The following is a 20,546-nucleotide window of genomic DNA, read 5'->3' as shown; positions in this document are numbered from 1 at the left end:
TGCATGCAGACCAAACTTATTTCTATGAACTATCATCATAAGATACTCCATTTTCGATCCCTACTTAGGTCATACTTTACTCCAGGCATGCAACTTAGTTAGACCAGATCAGACCTCATACATGCCCATGGTGTTTGAGGCACTATGCAGGGTTCTTCCACCTGGCGTGGAAATGCTTGCCTATCTAGAAATGTTGGCAAACAATAATAGATATGACAGCTGATATGACTGAACAGCGACCAGAACCACAACCACTAACGGGGCTTTTGGGTTATGTGGGGGGATTGCCCCCAGGCACCAGGCGATTAACTGCACTGATTTATGCTGGCTAAATGCAGGGTGGCTATGAACTGGGGAAGACACTTGATCGCAACTGCGAAGGACTGGCAGGGGATCTTATAATTTGTAATGATTGTACCAAGACCTATGTTACCCTCATGCCACCTGCGTCACAGTCAGAAGAGATTTGGGGGTCCTCTTAGAGGAAATTTGTTGAGAGGAATTGAGACTCAGGATACTGGGGATACGTGATGATGTGTCTAGAAATCTGAACCATGAAGTGTTGCCTGTATGATAATGAAGTGGAAACCATCTGGAGTGTTAAATATGGGGCGAGTGGGAGGGACTGGTAATACGGTAATGCATACAACGAACGATGTGCCACAGTTATCAAATTGTATATTTTCCTTTTGCAGTGCAATGCTCAACCTTGGATATTGAAACAGAACTGTAATTGTTCACATTCAACTGGATGTTACCAATTTCTAAATTGCATGCTGCTGTCTTTCCATATGAAAACCGAAAAATAAAAAATAAAAAATATATATATACATTATAGCAATGATATTGGCCAGGTCAATATTTTTGGCTATGATATATGACTCCCCCAGACAAACCCTGGAAAAGATAAACCATATCCACCTATCTTAATACCAATATGTTGGTTCATATACGTTACATTTATTAAATTCAAGGCCTTGTTTAAGGTACAAGGCTTTTTAGAACCCCCCATCAAATCAGCAAGATATAACCATCTTTAAGTACCTAGGAGAAATATCCGATTGCCCAATGCATACACAATGCACCAGCTAAAGTTGAATTGAAAGTACAAACATGGGAGCGTGAAGTGCGAGGTATCGGACCAGAAGTGCTCTGGACAAAGAGAGAAGAACACAACACCTGAAAGCACTCAGCAATTACGAATTCTAGAAAGGATCAAACAAGCACAGAAGCACAGACTGAAGAGTACTGCTTAGGCTAAGGACCCACTTCAGATCTTGGCCAGGCTCTAAATGCCCTTGATCCACAAAGTACGGTCTTCCCTGTCCTATCTAACAACTGTGACTCTATCCTCACACCTGCTCCTCTTATTTCTCAGGAGCCATGCAAGGACTCAATTCACTGCAAACTCACCAACAGACTCACAGGGTATGGATATCCATCTTTATTGCCATTTTACCTTTTGCACCGGCCATGGGATATTTGGCATCTGCAATGGCTGGGGTCTGCTGATCAGGTGTAGCTGCATTTGCTCTTTTTTAGATATGTGTTTCTCTGGTAAGGAATGTGTGGAGCACCCTGAATCAGCCATACAGAGAACAAATATGGTAAGCAGCAGTGAAGGATATTTTTCCTCTGCCTGCTTCTGAAACATCACCTATTACTAGGTTGAATGTTTCTAGGCAAAGTCTACTGCAAGACATATCTCCTGTAATATATATATTTTAATGTGACATTTCATTTGAAACTTTACATTGGAAAATACTATTGGAACCATAATTGCAGCATAGAGGTGACCTGGGTTCATAAGACAAACTATCAGTTTTATTTCTCTTTGTAAGTATTTGTATAACACTTAGGAAGCATGGATTCTATTTTCCCAGAGCTCAGCCTCAGTGCATTCGATTCACATACACATTTTCAAATTGGAATCAAACTTACTTCAGAGTTTGGGATGACCTAGCTCTCCAAGTGCCACTGCAAGGGGCTGTACCTCAATAGCATTTTGAACACTGTATTGCACCCAGAAAGGAGAGTGCAAAGGCTCAGTGTAGATTTGCCTTGGTGGGTCAAGTACTGGCTGTGGGGAAGACAATTTTATTGGAGCTCATGGAGCTGAACTAGGAGGACTGGAGCTGGAAGAGAAGAGAGGGCTGTGCAAAGCTTAGAAAATGGATCTCTTTGTGCTGCACTGAATGATTCCTGCCCGCGAGAGTCAACTGGAGAGAGCTATCACGTGTTAGTCCTTAACGTCTGCCACAAGACTTTGGCTCTATAGCCAGTGGCGGCTCCTCCACTAAGGCAGAAGAGCGTGGCCCCACTGCTCACAGAGCAGTGTCAACAAAATAATAAAACGATAATAACTAAAAGATATTATCATTTTATTTTTCATATGTTCAGGCTAGGATGGGGAGGAACTTCGCTCCCCTGACGTCAGGGAGGAGGAGTGGTTGTGCACTCTGTAAAGTGCACATGAATGTTTGATCGGCCCACTCGGGCTGGCCAAACAGTCATGCACACTTTGCATGTTCTCCCGGCAGGCTGCATTACAGCCTGAATGGAGAACATGCCCATGCCCCCATTCCCTGGCTGAGCGCCGAACCACAGCACTCAAACCAATCACAATGCTTCATTGCAGGGTTGTGATTGGCTCAGAGGAGGCTGGGTGCTTCCCGGAAGAGACTCCCTTGACATGGGACTCAGAGACACAGGAGAGATGCGGCGAGATCGGTAAGTGATTTTTTAAAGTATTAAACCCCCAACCACACCACCCCCATATCTTACCGGCCACCACTGTCTATAGTTGGTTAAGCAAGATGCCTACTTACCCACAGGCATAAAGAGGGTTAAGGTCTTGCCAGTGAAACCTACTTGCTCATTCTGAGATTGGATGTTTTGGGAGGTCCTTATACAGAACAGACTGGTACATGCCCGGAAAACTTCCAGTTAATCAGTCAGTATTGTGCATTAACTATGGACCTGATAGCAGAGTTATAGGGACACATTCAATTGAAGGAAAAGTACTCGACTATGATGAAACTGTACTGAAGTTTTGTAGACTTTAGCAATGGGAGAACATCAGCCTGAACTTATGGATGAAACATTGGAATTCATGAAACCCTTCCACTGCTGAACCTGAGGCAGTCTGCAAACTCTCTCCTACAATTATGGGCCTAGGCAGGTTAAACACATTTTTTTATCCCAGTGTTTTGGCAAGAAGGTTGAAGCTACAGTGGGGCCATTTGATTAATGCACCTGACCGTATGGATCTGTTAATGGATACGGTGTTTAGGGTTTTTTTTCACCCAAAAGTGTATTTTTACTAAGTCAGAAGCTTTCAGCATGACCAACTACCATCTTGTATCTAACCTCATTCTTGCATGTTGGCCACACAAGGGGCTCTCCATTATGTATCATTGACCTGCAGCATACCATTACTATGTAATTAGGTTCATGTTATGCAACTTGCGGTAAATGCGTGCATAGATAAGGGTATGGTTCTGGTTAACACCATGGAGATCACGTTGAGACTTATTTAGAGTGTGATGGATGTGGGACATATGCCATGAATTAATGGAAGTCATAATCTGACCCACTCGCAGTCCCATTTTCTCACCTAGGGATAGTCTGCTGCACTCACAGTTTCCCAGCCTCATTTTGCCTCTTTTAGAGATGAGGGGGCCTCTGGCTTTCCGACGGCTGAGACTCAGCTGGCTCTGCTGTCAGCGACCATAAACTGGCAACCCACCCCTCTAGAGAGCTGCCAGTTTCCAAGCGATGGAAGGCTTGCCCTAAGCAGGGCACATTTTCTGACACTGATTCTCTGAACCATAGCCAGTAAAGAAGGAGACGAAAGTCTAATTCAGGAAAATGTTTAAAAATGTCACCCATGTGTAGGTTCAGAACTCCTTGCTTACAGAGATAGCTCATTTTTTATTTTAAGTAACAGTCCTCCACAATGGGTATTAGTTGCTCAAAAATAAAAAGTACAGCAAGTGGGCCACTGTGACATGGCAGATCGCCCAGCATTGAAGAGGTTCAACCATGCCAATGGGCAGACCTTTGGTGAAAATGTCGCATCAAAGTGGTAGGAAATTCTAACTTTTGGTGCTGTGCTGGCGTAGGCTGTACCTCTGCCTCCCGAGTCGTTTGGCAGAATGACCACCAAAGATTAAAAGGCCTCTTTGTCATTTTTCTCACTTTTTAATATTTTCCATAGGATAGATAATATTGAATGCATTTTCCCAATAATTTGCTATTGGGTGATTTTTCTTTCCTTTGAAACTTTTCACCCATAAGTTTGGATTTCTTTACTGTTGTGATATTTGTTTCCTTCTACACATTTTTCTTTTAAACGGACTTGGTTTTAGACTTTTACTTCTTGACTGTATTGCTGTTTGCCTAGCTATTGCACACACATGCATTTTCTCTGAGAAAGGCCCTGCTAGTTCAAGGGTAAGTGAAAAATTCCTGGTATAGGCCTGTTTCTTTTCTGGGTCAGATTTTTTAGGCATTGTTGTCGCCCAGCCAAGATCATATCAAGAAACAACCCTCTAGGAAACCGGACCTCCTGTACATAAGACACATCACGTGATCACTCATTGTTAACACAGAGCCCCTCAGTGAAAGAAAGTAGCTTTGTAGGGATCCCTTAACTTCTTCAGGTTTCAATAGTTTTGTTGCCCTCTCATGGCAAGCTAGAGATTTTACTACATTTAACATGTTGCTTTCAGCATTCCATCAAGTCCACCTTCTTTTACTATCTTATGCATTATCAAGCACAAATCTACCCCAGCTGAAACTAGGCAAAAACAGACTGAACTGCAGCTAGTCCTCTTATTTTGCTCGCTTTCTTTTCCTTCATAAACATGGTTCCATAAGAGAGAATTTAAACCCTGTTGAAGGGCTGACCTTCAGAATGATAAGCATGAATGTGCTTCCCTGGAGAAGAAATTCACGAAATCGTGTAATATGTGTACGAAGAACACACATCCCTGTAACTCTCACCTGCAGTTTACTTCATGTGAAGGCTACTAACTTTTTCTAAGGGATTGGCGTGGACTCTGATTCACTTTCATAAGGTACTTCAGCGGAATCTCTTGGCCCCTCCACCCCATCGGGGGCAAGCATGTGAGTACCTGAAGTGTGTGAGTTTGATGGGCCTTCTCCTGACCTCAGAAATTGATCATTTTCTTGAGACTTTTGCAACTCTCATGAGAAATATATGGTTTACTAAAAGTAACTGCATTGCATCATATGCCTAAAGAATCACATCAATAAACTGATTTGAGCTCCTCTGCAGGACTGCACCATAATATAAGTGTATTATAGAGATGTGTGGGGATGCCTTTGGAATGCAATATAAAATCTTTCTAATGAAGGGACACACGTGTGAAGTCATACTGTACTTATCCTACCTTATCCTATATGGGGCGCCCTATATGGGGCGCTGAGGCACTCAACTTCATTGGTAGTATAATTCACCCTGTCGGGTGTGAGGTTGGAAATGTAAATTGTACACTGTAAATTGTATAATGCATTTATATAGTTCTTGCTACCCATGATAAGGCATTGACGTGCTTTTTTTCTTTAAATATATTTTAGTGGGGTTTCTGCAAAAACATGCAATAAACATCACATTTTCATACACTTCCAATATCACCCTCATATTATGTCCAGTCTTCAATGTTTTGAGTACATTCAACAGATGGAGGGTCAGTGATGGTATTGAAGTGCTTTGCGGCGAGTAGCGCACTATTCTGGAACCCAAGATTACAGTTAAATAGTTAGTAGATTAGTAATATGTGCTTTCTTTGTTCCTTGTGGATTAGTTGAGAGAAGTTTGTGCTCTTGGCTTCTTGTGCATGTGTTTAGTAGTGTTTAGAGTAGGGATACAATGATGGGAATGGATTAGAAAAGGGAAGTTGTAATTTTCTATTTGGGGTAGCAGACGTGCGGAAATGTGGAAATGTGTTGCGTTGCATACTATGGTTTCATTCCAATATATATTTTTTACAACGCGTACGTTCGGTCTCCTGCCAGGACAAGAATCCTGATCTGTGTGTCTACCTGTAAAGTCAAGGGGTACGGACCGAATGAATGACTCTTTCCTGTGCTGCTGTTTACGCGCAGGCATCCACTTTGTGACAGACAATCTAACACTGAACTCCTCCTTTGGGACTGGTTTGCTTCTGTCAGCTAACAAGGAGGATGTGTTCTATTTCGTGTATTTGGAGACTTTCTTCTGAGTCGAAGGGGTTCAGAGAGAGGTTTCTGAGGACTTCGGAAGCAGAAGAGATTCGTAGAGACAGGGACGTAACACAGGTCCCTGAGGACCTTGCACACAAGAGGCCCCACCCCTCTGTGGCCCTCTATTCAGCCTAAGGCCACTGAATATTCGTGAGATAGGGCAGTCTCAGGCAGGGTCGGATTGGTAAGGCGGGCACTCGGGAAATGGCCGAAGGGCTGGTAGCCGAGTTCCAGCTGTGGGCTGCTTTTTTGGGCAGCCTTTGGACTGTCTGTGCTGTTAGGATGCTGGCAGCGGCCCAGTGGGTGCCTGAGTGGCCTTTCTAGAGGCTGATGGGCAGAGGTATCACTCCCTTACTCTCGCTGGGCCGGCCCATTATTGTATGCTGATTGAGCGGGGGCCGGGAGCCTGAGCTGAAGTGGTCTCACTTGCTTTCATGTGTGGCTCAGCAGTGTGAACTAATGTGTGCATTTTTAAAAATCTAAATGAAGTTAATAAAACATGCTCCCTACCCCCTTTCTTTTCATAAAACTGCACTAAAGCAGTGTTTTGTGGAAAGGCAAAACGCAAAGGTGGGCCACTTTTTTTTGGTATGCCCGGACGATTTTTGATCCCAATCCAACCCTGGTCTCAGGGGCCCACAGTATATTCTACAGGTGGTTGGTGGGTACCGCGGAGAGAGGTTTCAGAGGAAGGAGATGGAAGCTAGAGAGTGAGCGGATGTGACAGAAAGATCAGAGTGTGTGAGCCCTGCTTTTGCCATGGAGGTCTTCAGAGTAAACCCTGCTTGCTTAAGTTTATGTCATTTACTACAGAAAACACTCTTACTGTTAGTAGGATGTGTGTAGACAAGCCGTGTGCCAGACAGGCTATTTACCTTATGGTAATTATCTCTCTGCAGTGCATTAGCCTCCTGCCGGGAACACGTGTTTTGTCAAGCTGTCAGCACGTCAACCGGGAGAACGCCACTTTACCTCATTTGGTCACATGTACTAGGCAAGTGGCAGAAGATGGAGGTTAGGGGGGGTGGGAGAGGGAACATGGGAGCTAGGGGATCTACTTCAGATGCCAAAGGCTGCTGTACTGAAAATCATGAGTCGGTGAGAGTGGAAAAAGTAAACATGCACTTTGCACATTTTCTTTTAAAACATCAAGGGCCTGATGTATCAAAGGGGTTTGCCGGTTCTATGTCTGTGTGGAAATGCATAGATACATATGGACCCAGACTAATAAAACCACAATCTTAGCAAGTGTAGTGAGAGGACATAGGTATTAGTCTTTAAATACACTCATTGCTGACTATACATCAGTTATAACGCTGGTGCTTTTATGAAGTATAAAACTGCAGAAGCATAACAGTCAGCTGAAACAAGAAGCTTTAGCTTACATGTGACAATGAATGGTGGTAGAATTATTGGTTGTACTAGTGGTGATGTGTGCAGGAAAGCGCCACTTTTTTACATGGTCACCCCCACTTTTTGCCTGGTATCTGATGCAATTCTGACAGAAAGTGCACTGGGTTCCTGCTAACCAGTTCCCCAGTGCCAGATCTTTTTCCTTAAACTGTACAATTATTCATTGAAGGGAGCTAGGTTCTTGCTACAGTACCCTCCCACTTTTTGCCTGGTATTCGATGTAACTTTGATGGAAGTGTACTGGGTGCCTGCTAACCAGGTCCCCAGTACCAATGTTCGTTTCCTAAAAATGTTCCATTGTTTCCCAATTGACAAAACCTTTAGCACCCTCTGTGTATCCCTAGTAAATGGTATCCCTGGTACCCAGGGCCTGAGATACTAAAGAGGGTCCTTAAGGGCAGCAGCACAAATTGCGCCACCCTAAAGGACCTCTAACCGAGCACATGCAAGGATGCCATTGCAGGCTGCACGTCTTGGTGCAGACAAAAGTGAAAACACTACATGTCAGACATCCTTGTGTGCCATGTCCCCTAACACTGCATGTAATATTTGTGAGTCACCCCTACAGCAGGCCTAACAGCCCTAAGACAGGGTGCTGAATATTATATGTGAGGGCATACCTGCAGGAACAGATATGCCCTTGTGCTGGTCAGTGCCATTACAAGTGACCAGGAAAGCCATTAAAAAACATGTGCTGGACACTGGTGAAAACAAATTCCGCAGCTACATGATGGCATCACTGAAAATAGGGATGTTTGGTATCAAACATCTCAAATTGATAAACCCACACTGATTCAATTGATGGATTTACCAATACATGCACCCAGAGGGCACCTGAAAAGCTACCAGCCACTGGTGTGCTCCCTGACTGGCTTCTGCCAGCCTGTCACCCAAGACACTGTTCTGACCTCCTAGTGTGAGAGTCTCTGTTTTCAGGAGATCCAGAACAAAAGCCTGTTCGGGAAGACGGTGTAACACAGCCTCCCACAGTATGACCTGCTGATTAGCCTCCCTAGGCCGGCAAGCTTCAACGAGCTGCCAGCTGTGGAATGTGAGTCTGGCCCTCCTCAAGGGAGAGAAAGCCATCCCGTTTTGTATAGGACCCCCTTGGCACCTGGAAAGGCTGGAAAATTAGCTACTCAGGTAGGCCTGCCACCTCCAGGCTAGTACCACCCCTAAGGTGAGCTACATTGAGGTGGGCACGATTTTTCAGAAGTAGCCATCTTCCTAATGGCATAGGAATTCTGGGATAGGGTTATGCCCACTCCCCACAAGAAGTGGTCATAAAGGGGGCGTAGTGACTCCAAGGGTCAGTAGCCCATTGGGTACTACCCTAAACTCCCCTAATGCCCCTAAATTCAGTATGCAGAGGAGTCCCTGGCACCAGAGAAGCAGATTCTGGTGACCTAATAAGAGAGAGGACACCGAAGTGCCGTAAAATCAGAGGAGAGATAAAACAACTGACCTGGTAGCAGCCCCGGCAGCCTGTCTGCATCCCTTGCCGAAAACAAATTTGACTCGTCCTGGAGCTGTTGACTCCAGGAACTTGGGAGGACTGCCTGCCTTCGATAAAGAACCAAGACGTACCATGGGACAGCAGAACTGTTCCCTGAATCTCGCACCAACTCCAAAAGAAAGGACTCAGAGGCCCCTGGAACCGCCAAAACCCGACACCTGAAGCCACCTCTTCACCTATCGCTACAAGCCCAAGTTGAAGTGGGCAAACTGTGTTATCAAAGTTTCCCAGCCCTCCATAGCCCGAGTCCATCATTGTTTCACCCATCATGGACCATCCGACGTTGCCTGCATTCTCTGCTCACAGGCCCCCTCTGCCACAACTGTTCCAGTAAGGCTGTGGAGAAGAGGACCAATGGTGTCCTCCTGTGCCTGAGCATCGTGAGGCCTAAGCCCCCCTGTTGGTTCAGTCTGACTGGCCTCCTAGCCAGAACCTACAGCCTCTTTTTGCAGAGACCGATCGCCAGAGAATAACTTTGAGCTCCCAATGCTGTTTTGCACCCGGCACCCGGCCGCCCTCGTGTCGCTGGTGGTGTACTGTTGGTGCTGCTTTGAACCATGCCCACCACTCACCTTAACTCCTGGAGATTGGTCCCGCAAGTCTCTGTACTATACCTGTTTGCAGAACTTGTTTTCCTTCCATAGGATAGGATTACAGAACTCAAACATTGCAGTGTGTCCACTTTTGAACTGAAAAGAATTCATATTTTAAAACGTACTTACCTGACTGATTTTTCTCTGATGACTAAACACATATAAAGATACTTGCTGTTTTTATAAATTGGTGTGGATCTCCTTCTTGAGTCGCATGTCATTTTTTGATCATTGTGTGTATTCGCAGATGTCTTACATTCCTTTCCGTTAAGCCTAGGGCTGCTCCACCGCACTACCCCTAAAAGAGCACCTTGGGGTTGCTAGAGCAAGCTCCTGTTCCACTTATAGGGGAACCACTTGACTCTTTACACGGTTTATAAGATTATTGATATATCACGTAAAGAGCCAACTTCCTACATTACCCAATTGGCAAAGCCTTTAATACCCCCTGTAAGCCCTTAGTAAATGATACTCCTGGTACTTAGGGCATAGGGCACAAAGAGGGTCTCTCTGGGCTGCTGTATGTAATGTACCACCCTAAGAGAACCCTCAGCACCAACATGCAAACTGCCACTGCAGGCCGCATGCCATGGGGCAGAGAAAAGTGAAGACATGACATGGCACACCTGCTGTGTTCCATGCCTGCAGACACTGCATGCAGTATAGGTAAGACACCCCTACAGCAGGCCTTACAGCCCTAAGGCAGGGTGCAGTATACTACATGTGTGGACATATCTGCAGGAGCAGATGGACCCCTGTGATGTCTAAGTTGATTCTTAGATATTACAAGTAAACATGAAAGCCATTTTGAGTACATCTGCTGGACATTGGTGTTTAGAAGTTCCCCAGCTACATGATGGCTTCATTGAAACTAGAGCTGTTTGGTATCAAACACCTCATATCAATAAGTCAACACTGATTCCAGTGATGGAATTATTAATACATGCATCCAGAGGGCACCTTAGAGGTGCCTCCTGAAAACCTGCCGACTACTGGTGTGCTGGCTGACTGGTGTAGACCAGCCTGCAACCTCAGACAGGTTTCTGACCCCCTGCAGGTGAGAGCCCATGCTCTCCGAGGGAAGAAACAATGCCTGCTCTGGCTGGAGGTGTTGTCACCTCACCAAGCTGGATGGCTAAAGCAATCAGCATATCAAGGCAGGAGGCTTCAAAGGCCATGGTCACCTTTGATATGCGACCCAAGCATTCCCCAGAAAGAGGGAATGCCACCCCCTGCCCTGGGACCATTTGGCAACAGGACAGGAGAGAAAATAAGCTAGTTAGGAGGTGTGTCCCCCTCTGAGGTTTGTACCACACTTAGGGTGGAATAACTGATGTGGACACAACGTTAAGAATTCTGCCATCTTGATTTTGATGGAATCAGGCTTTCTGGGTCAGGGCTATGCCCACTTCCCGCAGGAAGTGGTCATATACAGGGTATAGACACCTTAAAGATAAGTAGACCATTGGTTACTACCTGGCACTCCCTGTAATGCCTCTAATTTGAGTATTTAGGTGGTACCCCTGACCCAAGGAACTGAGATTCGATGGATCAAGAAGAGGAAACCGAGAGCTGCAAGAAAAAGTGAGAACTGAAGACTGCTGTGGACTTTTGGCACCAAACCCTGCCTGCGGCAATAAGTCTCGACAATCGTGACCCAGCGACTCGTCCTGCAGCTGACCTGCTTCCACGGACCCCGGGAGATTGCCAACCCTAAACAAATCACCAAGCGATCTCCCTTGGAGTAGAGAAGCTATTCCCCTGCAGTCCGCAGCCACTGAAACACAAAGTTCTGTTTACTCTGGCCAACCCGATGCAGTAGCCACCCAGGAAGAGGACACTGTGCTCATACATGTCAGATCTGTCTCCCCCCCCACGTGAGAGGACACCAGGACCAACCGGAGCCTCACAGGACCAGTATTCGGGGTGCCCGACCTCTTACAGCAAACAGAGATGGTGAGAGTCCAGTCGGGACTCCAACACATCAAAGACAAAGCAGCCATTGAGGGACGTCAGCACCACAAAGACGCACTTCCAGAGTGGCCTAGCTTTCCTGATTTCGCACACTCAACCAGCGAGACCGAAGACCACAAGGTTCCAAGGTGCACAGAGTCCAGCTGACTTATTCACTCTGCACCAGAGTGCCCCAGCCCAGATACTGATGAACCGACTGTGCTCCCTTTTCCCAAGACCCTTGCGGACCGAGCCCCCTGTTGGGAGCTCCTGGACTTCTCCTCAAGCCCCTCTCTGCAGCCTGTTTCTAGGTGACACCTTCACCGTAATAGCACGCAAAGCTACCAGCGCGACCAGCACCCCTGCACCTGGACGCCCAGGGCAGGTAACGAGAATCTGCTAGTAGTACTTTGGACCTTGGCCCATTCCGACCTTAAGTCTTGAAGGAGACCCCTAGAAATAAGTAATTAGTTGTATCCTACATATGCCTTTTTTTACCCTAGGAAACCATTGTGTGTAAAGATGCATTTAAGTGAACATTTTATTTACCTGCTAAAATTAATATCTTGAAAAGTACTTACTTGCTATTGAAGATCTTGGTATCAAAATGTATATAAAAATACCGCTTATTTTTCTAAATTGGTCTCGGATTTCTGCTTGAGTGTGTGACTTATTTATTGCCTATGTGTGTGTCAACAAATGCCTTGCACTCCCCTCTGATAACCTAAACTGCTCGCCCACGCTACCACAAAAGAGAGCATTTGGGATATCATTTGTGCCTCTGTAAGCTAACTGGGGTTTGCCCGGACTCTTTACACAGTGTACCACTTTTCGGTCCACTACATAAAGAGCTAGCTTCCTACAATGTAATATTGGTGGTGTTGGTAATGATGTTGGTATTGGTATTATTTTTGTTGGTTAGTGGTATTGTTGGGACTGGTGGTGGCACTGGAGGTGGTGTACTATTGGGGGCATTGGTAGTGGCAGTGCTATGATACTGGTGGCAGTGTGGTCTTGGTGATGTGTGGAATTGGTGGTGGTGGTTGTATTGGCAATTGTGATGTTGGTAGTGGCATTGGCATTGGTAGTATTAGTGGTTCTGGTGGTGGTATTGGTGGTGGTGGTATTGTTGATGGTGGTGGGATTGGTTTCATCAGTAGTGTCATTGCTAGTATTATTGGTATTGGAATTGGTGGCACTGGTGTTATGTAGTAATGATGGTGTGTGGTATTGGTAGTGGCAATATTGATGGTGGTGAAACTAGCAGTGGTGCTATTGGTGGTGATCCCCGTGATGGTGGTTGTTTTGGTGCCATTTGTATTTGATGATGTTGATGGTGGTATTGGCTGTCATGTTGTTGGTGGTGTTATTGCACATAAGATAAAAAATTGAATATGTCAAGAAGTGTGATGTAGAAGTAGATGTAAACAGTCCCTGGTGCAATGCAAAACAAGAACCCCGTAGATGGCAGACTGATACATTAAACAGCTCATAACGTGAGTGAAGCCAAAGTCCACTCTATGTATATTTTACAGAATTTGTAACAAAAGGTAACACAGTCAATTATCTGTAGGTATGCCTAAAAAGAAGGCAATGAGTATGCGTTTTGTGAACTAATTTCCTGAATTAAAAATAACTCAAAAATCTACAACAGGGTGCTAAACAGTTCAAACCAGTTCCCTAAAAATTCTACATGGATAGATGCCAGGATATAATGACTGCATACACTTTCTTGTTATTAACCCCTTCAGTGCCCGCCCCTTTCCCCGCCCAGTGCCGGCCGTTGCATTAGCGGGCGGGGTCTATGACGAGCTGGACTCGTCATGGGCACAGCGGCCCATGACGAGTCCAGCTCGTCATGGGCACTGAAGGGGCTAAGAAATAGGCCTTATTCGTTTTTTAGGTTCTAACCATAGAGATATGGTTAACACATCTTTATATTGTTCTAAACACACTTTTAGGATTCCTTCACCCAAATCACACATGGTACTTGTTTAATACTATTGTCTTTGTTGTCTGACACACGTGGATTTGGGGAATTATATTTTCTGAGGCTTTCTGATATTCACTGAAGATTTAACTTAAAAATGATTGAGGGCACCACAAAGTCGAAGTTCAGTGATAGACACATCCTCATCCCCAACTGACCTAACCTTAATTTATGCAGGAAATAACATGTCTTTCCTGTTCTTAGTTCAAAAACCCACAATTCCACTGATGAAACTTTGCAAAAACTAACAGACTTGGCAACTTTGTGAAGTGTTTGTACACAGAATTCCCAACGGGCTCATTTCCTGTTAAAAAAAGTAATTGGCATGTAGCATTTTTGTCTAAAAAAAGTGTTATCTTCCACTGGCGAAATCTTCCGTAAACAGTAAGGACATTTATTTCTTTAACTTTTTTTCTAGTGAAAACCTACTTTCCCCTGCATCTTCCATCAGTTTTTCCCCCACCATCACATTGTTACATTTTCAGGTAGTTGAACTTGTATCGATCCTCGTCCCAAGACTTGCCTTTTTGTTGAGCCTGTCCACATCCAGAAATGTCATCTTGTTTAGCTTTTTCATGTTTTCTTTCTCCATTTTTGTGAGATCGCCAAGAGCTTGCCTGATGTTGGTCCTGGTGTTGCTGGAGCTCCAGAGGACGGGAAGAGTTTCGTAGGTTTTAAATTCCGCGGCTAATGACGCATCGTAGTGGACAGTGATCTTGTTGAAGCCATCTACACAAACTGAAGACAACGCATTGTTGTTAATTTTCCTTCATTATTGTCAGCATAATGTTTGCCCAACTGTAATGTGCTCACCACCATGCTAAGCAGAATACTTTATTGTTGATCAATGAAAAACATTACAAACAGGAAGTATAAAGGACATTAAATTGTGCATGGACCCCACAAAACATTGTAAAGTGTAAAATAATATCGACGATACATTACATTTCAATTCAGTAATCACACCATGTTTAAGCAACATTTTGAAGATTGATTAAGTCTTTTGTATAACCATCAATACTATAATGTATTCTCAGCAGTTTTAATCAAAAATATTATTTTCATGACAGTTGGTTCACCACACCCCTGCTTGAGTCACGGACGTGTGAAGAGCGTTTGCTGGGCGCGTAGCTAGATGGGGGCGGTGGGGGCGGACCGCCCCAGGCGGCACTATTTTTAGGGCGGCCGCTCGGCACTGGTGGCCCGTTGCGGCGGCCTTTATAATTCATTGAGGGACACAGTGTCACTAAATAAATTATAAAGTCCGCCGTAGCCGCAACGGCGCGCGCGGCCGGGCAGCCCAGTTTAAAAGTGCAAGCAGCGCGCTGCGGACTGCGCGCACCTGACCTACTAGTTTGTAGTGCTCAGTGCGCCAGTGCGTCAGCGCCTGCTGCAGTGCTGCAAAATTGCCACCATGACGTTCTGCAACTTCTGCCCGCGTATACGTTGTTGCTGTGAAGCCTTGACTGTTGTTGGTCCCAGCCTCCAGGGCCGTCAATCTTGTAGAGTGTGCGCCAGCGCTACCAATGATGACCCTGGGCTACGCCTACATTTTTGCCCGGCCCTCGCGATGAGAACGTAGCGGTGACGCGTCACGCGCTTCACCACTACGCGCTCTCGTGAGGACCCAATTGTGGCCTGGGGCAGTCAGTGGCAGTGCTGCTCTGGGCTATTTGCTATGCTAATTGCTGGCTCTGGCTGTGGAGTTTGGGTGCTGCAAACGAGGTTTTGTATATTTTTTCACCCCTTCATCTCCACATGGCAAAAGGCGAAAGGCGACAAATCCTTTCTTTGACAAGGGTAACCTTTGCCTACTGTTCTGCTGCGTGGATAATTCTTTTTCTATGCAGCACAGGAGAAAATAAGTTTGTTTATTCCTATTCACCTTTCCTGACCCCTGCAGCTGCTTATCACATCAGGCTGTGACACAAAGTTTGACTAATGGAGTAGTAGGTAAGAGAATGTGTGACTATTTATTTTTCTTTTAAAAACCTGCACAGGCCCAGCAGGACACGTACTTCGTGTGCGCTTCATTTAAACAGTTTTTATCATTATCATGGCTGATGCAGAACAACAATAAGACAATAACAAATGTCCCAATAACGCTGGTGATAAATGATCCTGCTGGAGAGCAATCATTTGTCTGGTAGTAGTTTTTAAATGCAGATGAACTGTATTTTGTGTGGAAGCTCAGTGGGTTACTGCCTTTGTCACAGAGATCCCCCTGTTACTTGCAGTTCAGAAGTTACAATCCTAACATAGGACAGTGACCAATGAACTGTCACCAAAGAGCTGCATACAATACAAACATGAATGGTATAGTTTTTTTGTTTTGTGATATAGTTAGAACTTCCTCAGTCTTTCATCATTCTAATGTTGCTAAAATGAGTATGTTTGGGCAGAGATACATTTTTATCAGTAAAGCTGACCCTCATGGAATACTCTTTTAAATCCTAAGGTTGTGTTTCCCCAGACCAAACCCTCTCAAAATATACTGCCCACCAGTATGGATGACATGTGATTCCTACACCTTGTAATCCTCATTGGCTTATGTGACATTCCCTGTAGACTGATTTACATACTTGTATGATTCATTGTCTCTGTATAATGTGTTCGTGGTGTAAAGTACTGACACACTACACTGATATGAGTAGCGCTAAACAACAAATGCATATGAGAGAGGGGCTACGGAGCGATGAGGGGCACTGGTGGAGGGTGGCAGTGAGGGAATCTGAGGAGGAGGTAGTTGGAGGGGCTGTGGAGCGATGAGGGGCACTGGTGGAGGGTGACTGCAGGGCTCGAGTCGGGGTACCACGCGGGTGGACGGCGTCCCCTCACTTATTTTAACGGGAGCTCGATTACTGGAGCAAATGGAGCCACACATTTACTCTTTGGCCTCTCTAGGGCGAGATCGGAGCTCATTCAGAACGCTGCTCATGCGCTGGCTTCTCTGATGCAATGGCATCTAAGGGGTGAGCGAGGGGAGGCAATGAGTCTGATGGTGCAAGCCACCTTTCGTGACATCACTTCCTGTCGTGACGTCAGCGTCCCCCCACTTCTTTTTTTAGGACTTGTGCCCTGGGTGACAGTGAGGGAATCCGAGGAAGAGGTCATGGTGTGGAGGGGGAGCTAGGGTGAGATGTGGAGCCCTGGTGGAGGGTGGTAGTGAGGGAGTCTGAGGAGGAGGTCATGAGGGGGAGAGGCTACAGAGAAATGAGGGGCACTGGTGGATGGTGGCAGTGAGGGAGTCAAAGAAGGAGATCATGAGGGGGAGGGGCTATGGGGAGATGAGGGGCACTTGTGGCGTGAGGCAGTGAGGGAATCTGAGGAGGAGGTCACTAGGGGGGCCATGGAGGGATGAGGGGCACTGTTGGAAGGTGGTAGTAAAGGTATTTACGGAGAAAGAGGTTATTAGTGTGGCGCCAAAAAGGACTTTCGCATCAGCGCTAAAGCCGGCCCTGTCATGGCCTTTCTGTTTTTGTTTATTTAATTAGCAGTCGGGTCATAAGGGCTACCGTGGAACATACTTTAAAGTGCATGCTAATTATATTTACTGCTATATTCAATGTTTTAAGTTTGAAGGTGATTTTACTAATGTTTTTACCGGGGAAAAAGCAAAGTGGAGCCCGATGGTGCCTGATATGGGGCTGGGGCCCAAGGTCAGCTGTCAGATAAGGTGCACTGGAGAGAGGAGTAGTGGATAATCAAGCCTGTAAGGGAGAGCGTTGCAGAGTCCGGGGTCAGGTGGAGGTAGTAATGAAGAGGGATCCTCCATGAAGGCTCGAACAGATGGAGCCTGAGTAGTATCACTTGCCTGATACTCCCACCTCAGAAACCTCCTCTTCCCATCAAAGGAACATTACATGGAAAAAACACTTTTTAAGAGTGATAATATTTAGAAAGAGATTTGGAAAAGAGTGAGTTTTACTGGGCCTTATAAGACTAAGAAGAGATAAAGGAGGGCCCTGAAGCAGGCCTGCCCAGACATAAATGTGACAAATCAAGCCCGCAGTGGCCCACCCAAATGCACCCTTGGCCCACCCAAATAAAAATTCCTGGAGCCGGGCCTGATGTGTGGCAAGAATATTTGTGCATGTTTGTTGTGTGGCATTGTTCTGTGGTGGTGACTGTTTTTAAGCTGCCTGATCTGGAGGCATCAGACTGGGCCTCAGTGGGTTTATCCTGCTGGCTACGATGCATGCTAGTATTTTACAATGAACATTTATGTGCGATGGGGATAGTGATATGTATGGTAAGGGTTGAATGGTCACACAGTGTTAAAGATCCTCAACCCTTTACGTTCAAAGAATGGGTGAGCACAGCTCTAAACGGTTTGAAGCTGAAAGCATGGCTCTCCACAGAGAAGAGGCATGGGGCTTCAGAAAGCATTCCATAAGCGATCAATGACTGGGTGTATAATAATGTTAACAGACAAATCTTGTAGTTCCAGCATCTGAGCAGTACTTCTAAAATAAAGACCCATTACACACATTAAAATCCCACTCCACATTGAGGAAGAATGTAACAGCTTGGACCCAGGGGCTTAGTCGATCCTCGACCATTTACATTCAAACAATGGATGTCTGAAGCTGATAGCATGGCACTCCACAGAGCAGCCCTGCCCTGGCACTGCCTCCCAGCTCGTGTCTCTCTCGGCAGTGGCTCCCTTCCCGTGCCCTGGGTAGACTTGGGGGTAGGTTACAGGCTCAGCCCACAGGACAGGCGGCTCAAAGCTTCCCACCATTGGCTGCACTTCCAGCCCATTAGGAAAATGAAGCCCTCTCTCCGGTTGCCCGAGCGGCTAATGCCGTTTTCTGGAAACCCTCCTCATTCTCTTTATCACTCCCTGGCCTCTCTCCCTCACACACTCCCCATTCTCTTTATCACTCCCTGGCCTCTCTCCCTCACACCCTCCTCATTCTCTTCATCACTCCCTGGCCTCTCTCCCTCACACTGGCCCTCCTCATTCTCTTCATGTCTGTCTCCCTCCCCCCTCACCCTTCTTGTGCAGGGGGCCCTCCCACCATGTTTGGGGTACAGATTCTGAGGTGGGCATGCGGGACCCCAGGCCTCTCATCTGGGAAGAGGCCAGAGCGGTCTTTGGCACCGAACGACAGGTTATTGATAAAGATCTGATTGACTGTCCTAATCATCCGCAGTTAACCGGTCGATGGCCCCTCCACTCCCCTCCCTTCACACACCAGGGGCTGAAGGTAAACCCCACCCGGCAGTGTGCAAGCCTTGCCATTCAGTACTTGACACATGAATATGATTTTACTGTTCTTGTAGACTTTTAACACTGTTGGTTACCATGAAAGTAATGTGAAAACAAAATTGCAGAAAAATGTAATGTTTCTTGTTTCTTCTGAATATTCAAGGAGTGCCGCAGCGCCGGAACAGTTTGTCATGGGTCTTGGATAGAGTTGAACAAGTTCCCATGGCCCCCACAACTGTGTTTAAGGATTGTGATCATAATATGTCGCCCCTCCCTATATTTCAGCTTTGGGCCCCCAGGCAGGCTGTGCACCATGTGTGTGCTGAGGCTGCTGTGAAGGAGAGATGCACTATTACAAGCTGGTTTTGGGTACCAAGAGCACACGTCTTTTCATTCCCAGGGAGTTGGTTGCTGCTGCTTGGATGTAATGACAGGGAGCGACCCCTGGTTGTTGCCTTTGGGCCACCAGAGTGGGCTTTGTATCCGGTCTGTGTTGGCAAGGTGGAGCTGACTGAACCCTTTGTGCTGCGTTTAGTTTTAAGGGCACACAGTGAGTCATTACCTGTGAATAATTAATTTGCTGTTATGAAAGATAAGGAATCACAGGCTTCGACACTGTTAAGTTGGTTTTGGGTCCCCAGAGCACATCACGTTCGTGCAGGTCCCCACTGCTTTAATGGGGGGGACCATGATGTATGGTCATTTAATGTCAGCTGTAGATGAAGGTTACCTGAACAGTGTCATGTATGTGCATGTTTGCATTGTGTTGAGGGGATTACCAGGTAATTGTTCACGCAGCTCTCTGATGGATGTCACATGCGGTTTTTCTGAGTCCCCAGATAGATCATGCAGTCTGTGTGTTCTCTTTTGTACTGCCAGTCACCGGTGTATTCAACTGTGTAGCCTTGGACCGTGTCATGTATCTGCATGTAACTTGCATGATCAAGGTAACTATTAGCGGCGATACTACGTGTCTCTCGGACCTCTTTGAAGTGCATGCCCCCCCCCCGGGAGGGGCGGCAATCTGAGGGATAGCCCCGGGCGCCACAAGCTCTAGCTATGCCGACAGCATCACACACACAGTGCTTAACTTGTAAAATTATAAGTGCCAGGGCCCTTGTCAAGAGGCCACTGCAGCTTGCACCACCCATTGCCCCTGCCAGCGCTTCCAACGACAGCACCTACACAACTACTAACCATCACTCTTCTCCAAGTGTGACAATTCAGACTATTTCAGGCCCCAAAACCTATAAGAATGGCATGGGTGGCAGGTATCAGTAGTTTTAATGTATATTTAATCAATAAATAACTGTGTTCTGCTAATCTTTAAATTACATAAAAATCACCACCATATGCCAGACTGTCATAAGTGCTGGTGTTGACAAATAGTGCAGGTGCAGAGTACCAGAAACCACCAGTTCAAATTAAGCACTGGCACCACAACTGACAAGGCAGTCACACTCCAAAGGAGTGGTTGAATGGGCACCATGAACAAGGCATTTTGGAACAATGGGCAGGCAGTGGCGAAGAAGGGTGGTACTAGCCTTCTTCAAAGCAAATAACCTCCTTCATGTAAAAGACAGCAATATTTGGGGTACACCGGCCACAAGCCACGCA

The 20,546-nt window shown here is 46.0% G+C and overlaps 1 protein-coding gene across 2 annotated transcripts in view; it reads right to left on the bottom strand.

Moving 5' to 3' along the window:
• LAMB4 (laminin subunit beta 4) overlaps positions 1 to 20,546 on the bottom strand; it is a 572,267-nt gene that overhangs the window by 68,820 nt on the left and 482,901 nt on the right. For both annotated transcript variants that reach the window (XM_085654108.1, XM_085654109.1), the window contains one exon: positions 14,238 to 14,452. In XM_085654108.1, the coding sequence (XP_085510234.1) occupies positions 14,238 to 14,452 (215 nt within the window). The remainder of the gene's footprint in view (positions 1 to 14,237; positions 14,453 to 20,546) is intronic.

This window comes from Triturus cristatus, chromosome 4_1, assembly GCF_964204655.1.
Source record: "Triturus cristatus chromosome 4_1, aTriCri1.1, whole genome shotgun sequence".
In the NCBI taxonomy this organism is placed as follows: Eukaryota; Metazoa; Chordata; class Amphibia; order Caudata; family Salamandridae; genus Triturus; species Triturus cristatus.
The sequence above is the reverse complement of the archived record's forward strand: the minus strand, read 5'-3'. Positions and strand labels throughout refer to the sequence as shown.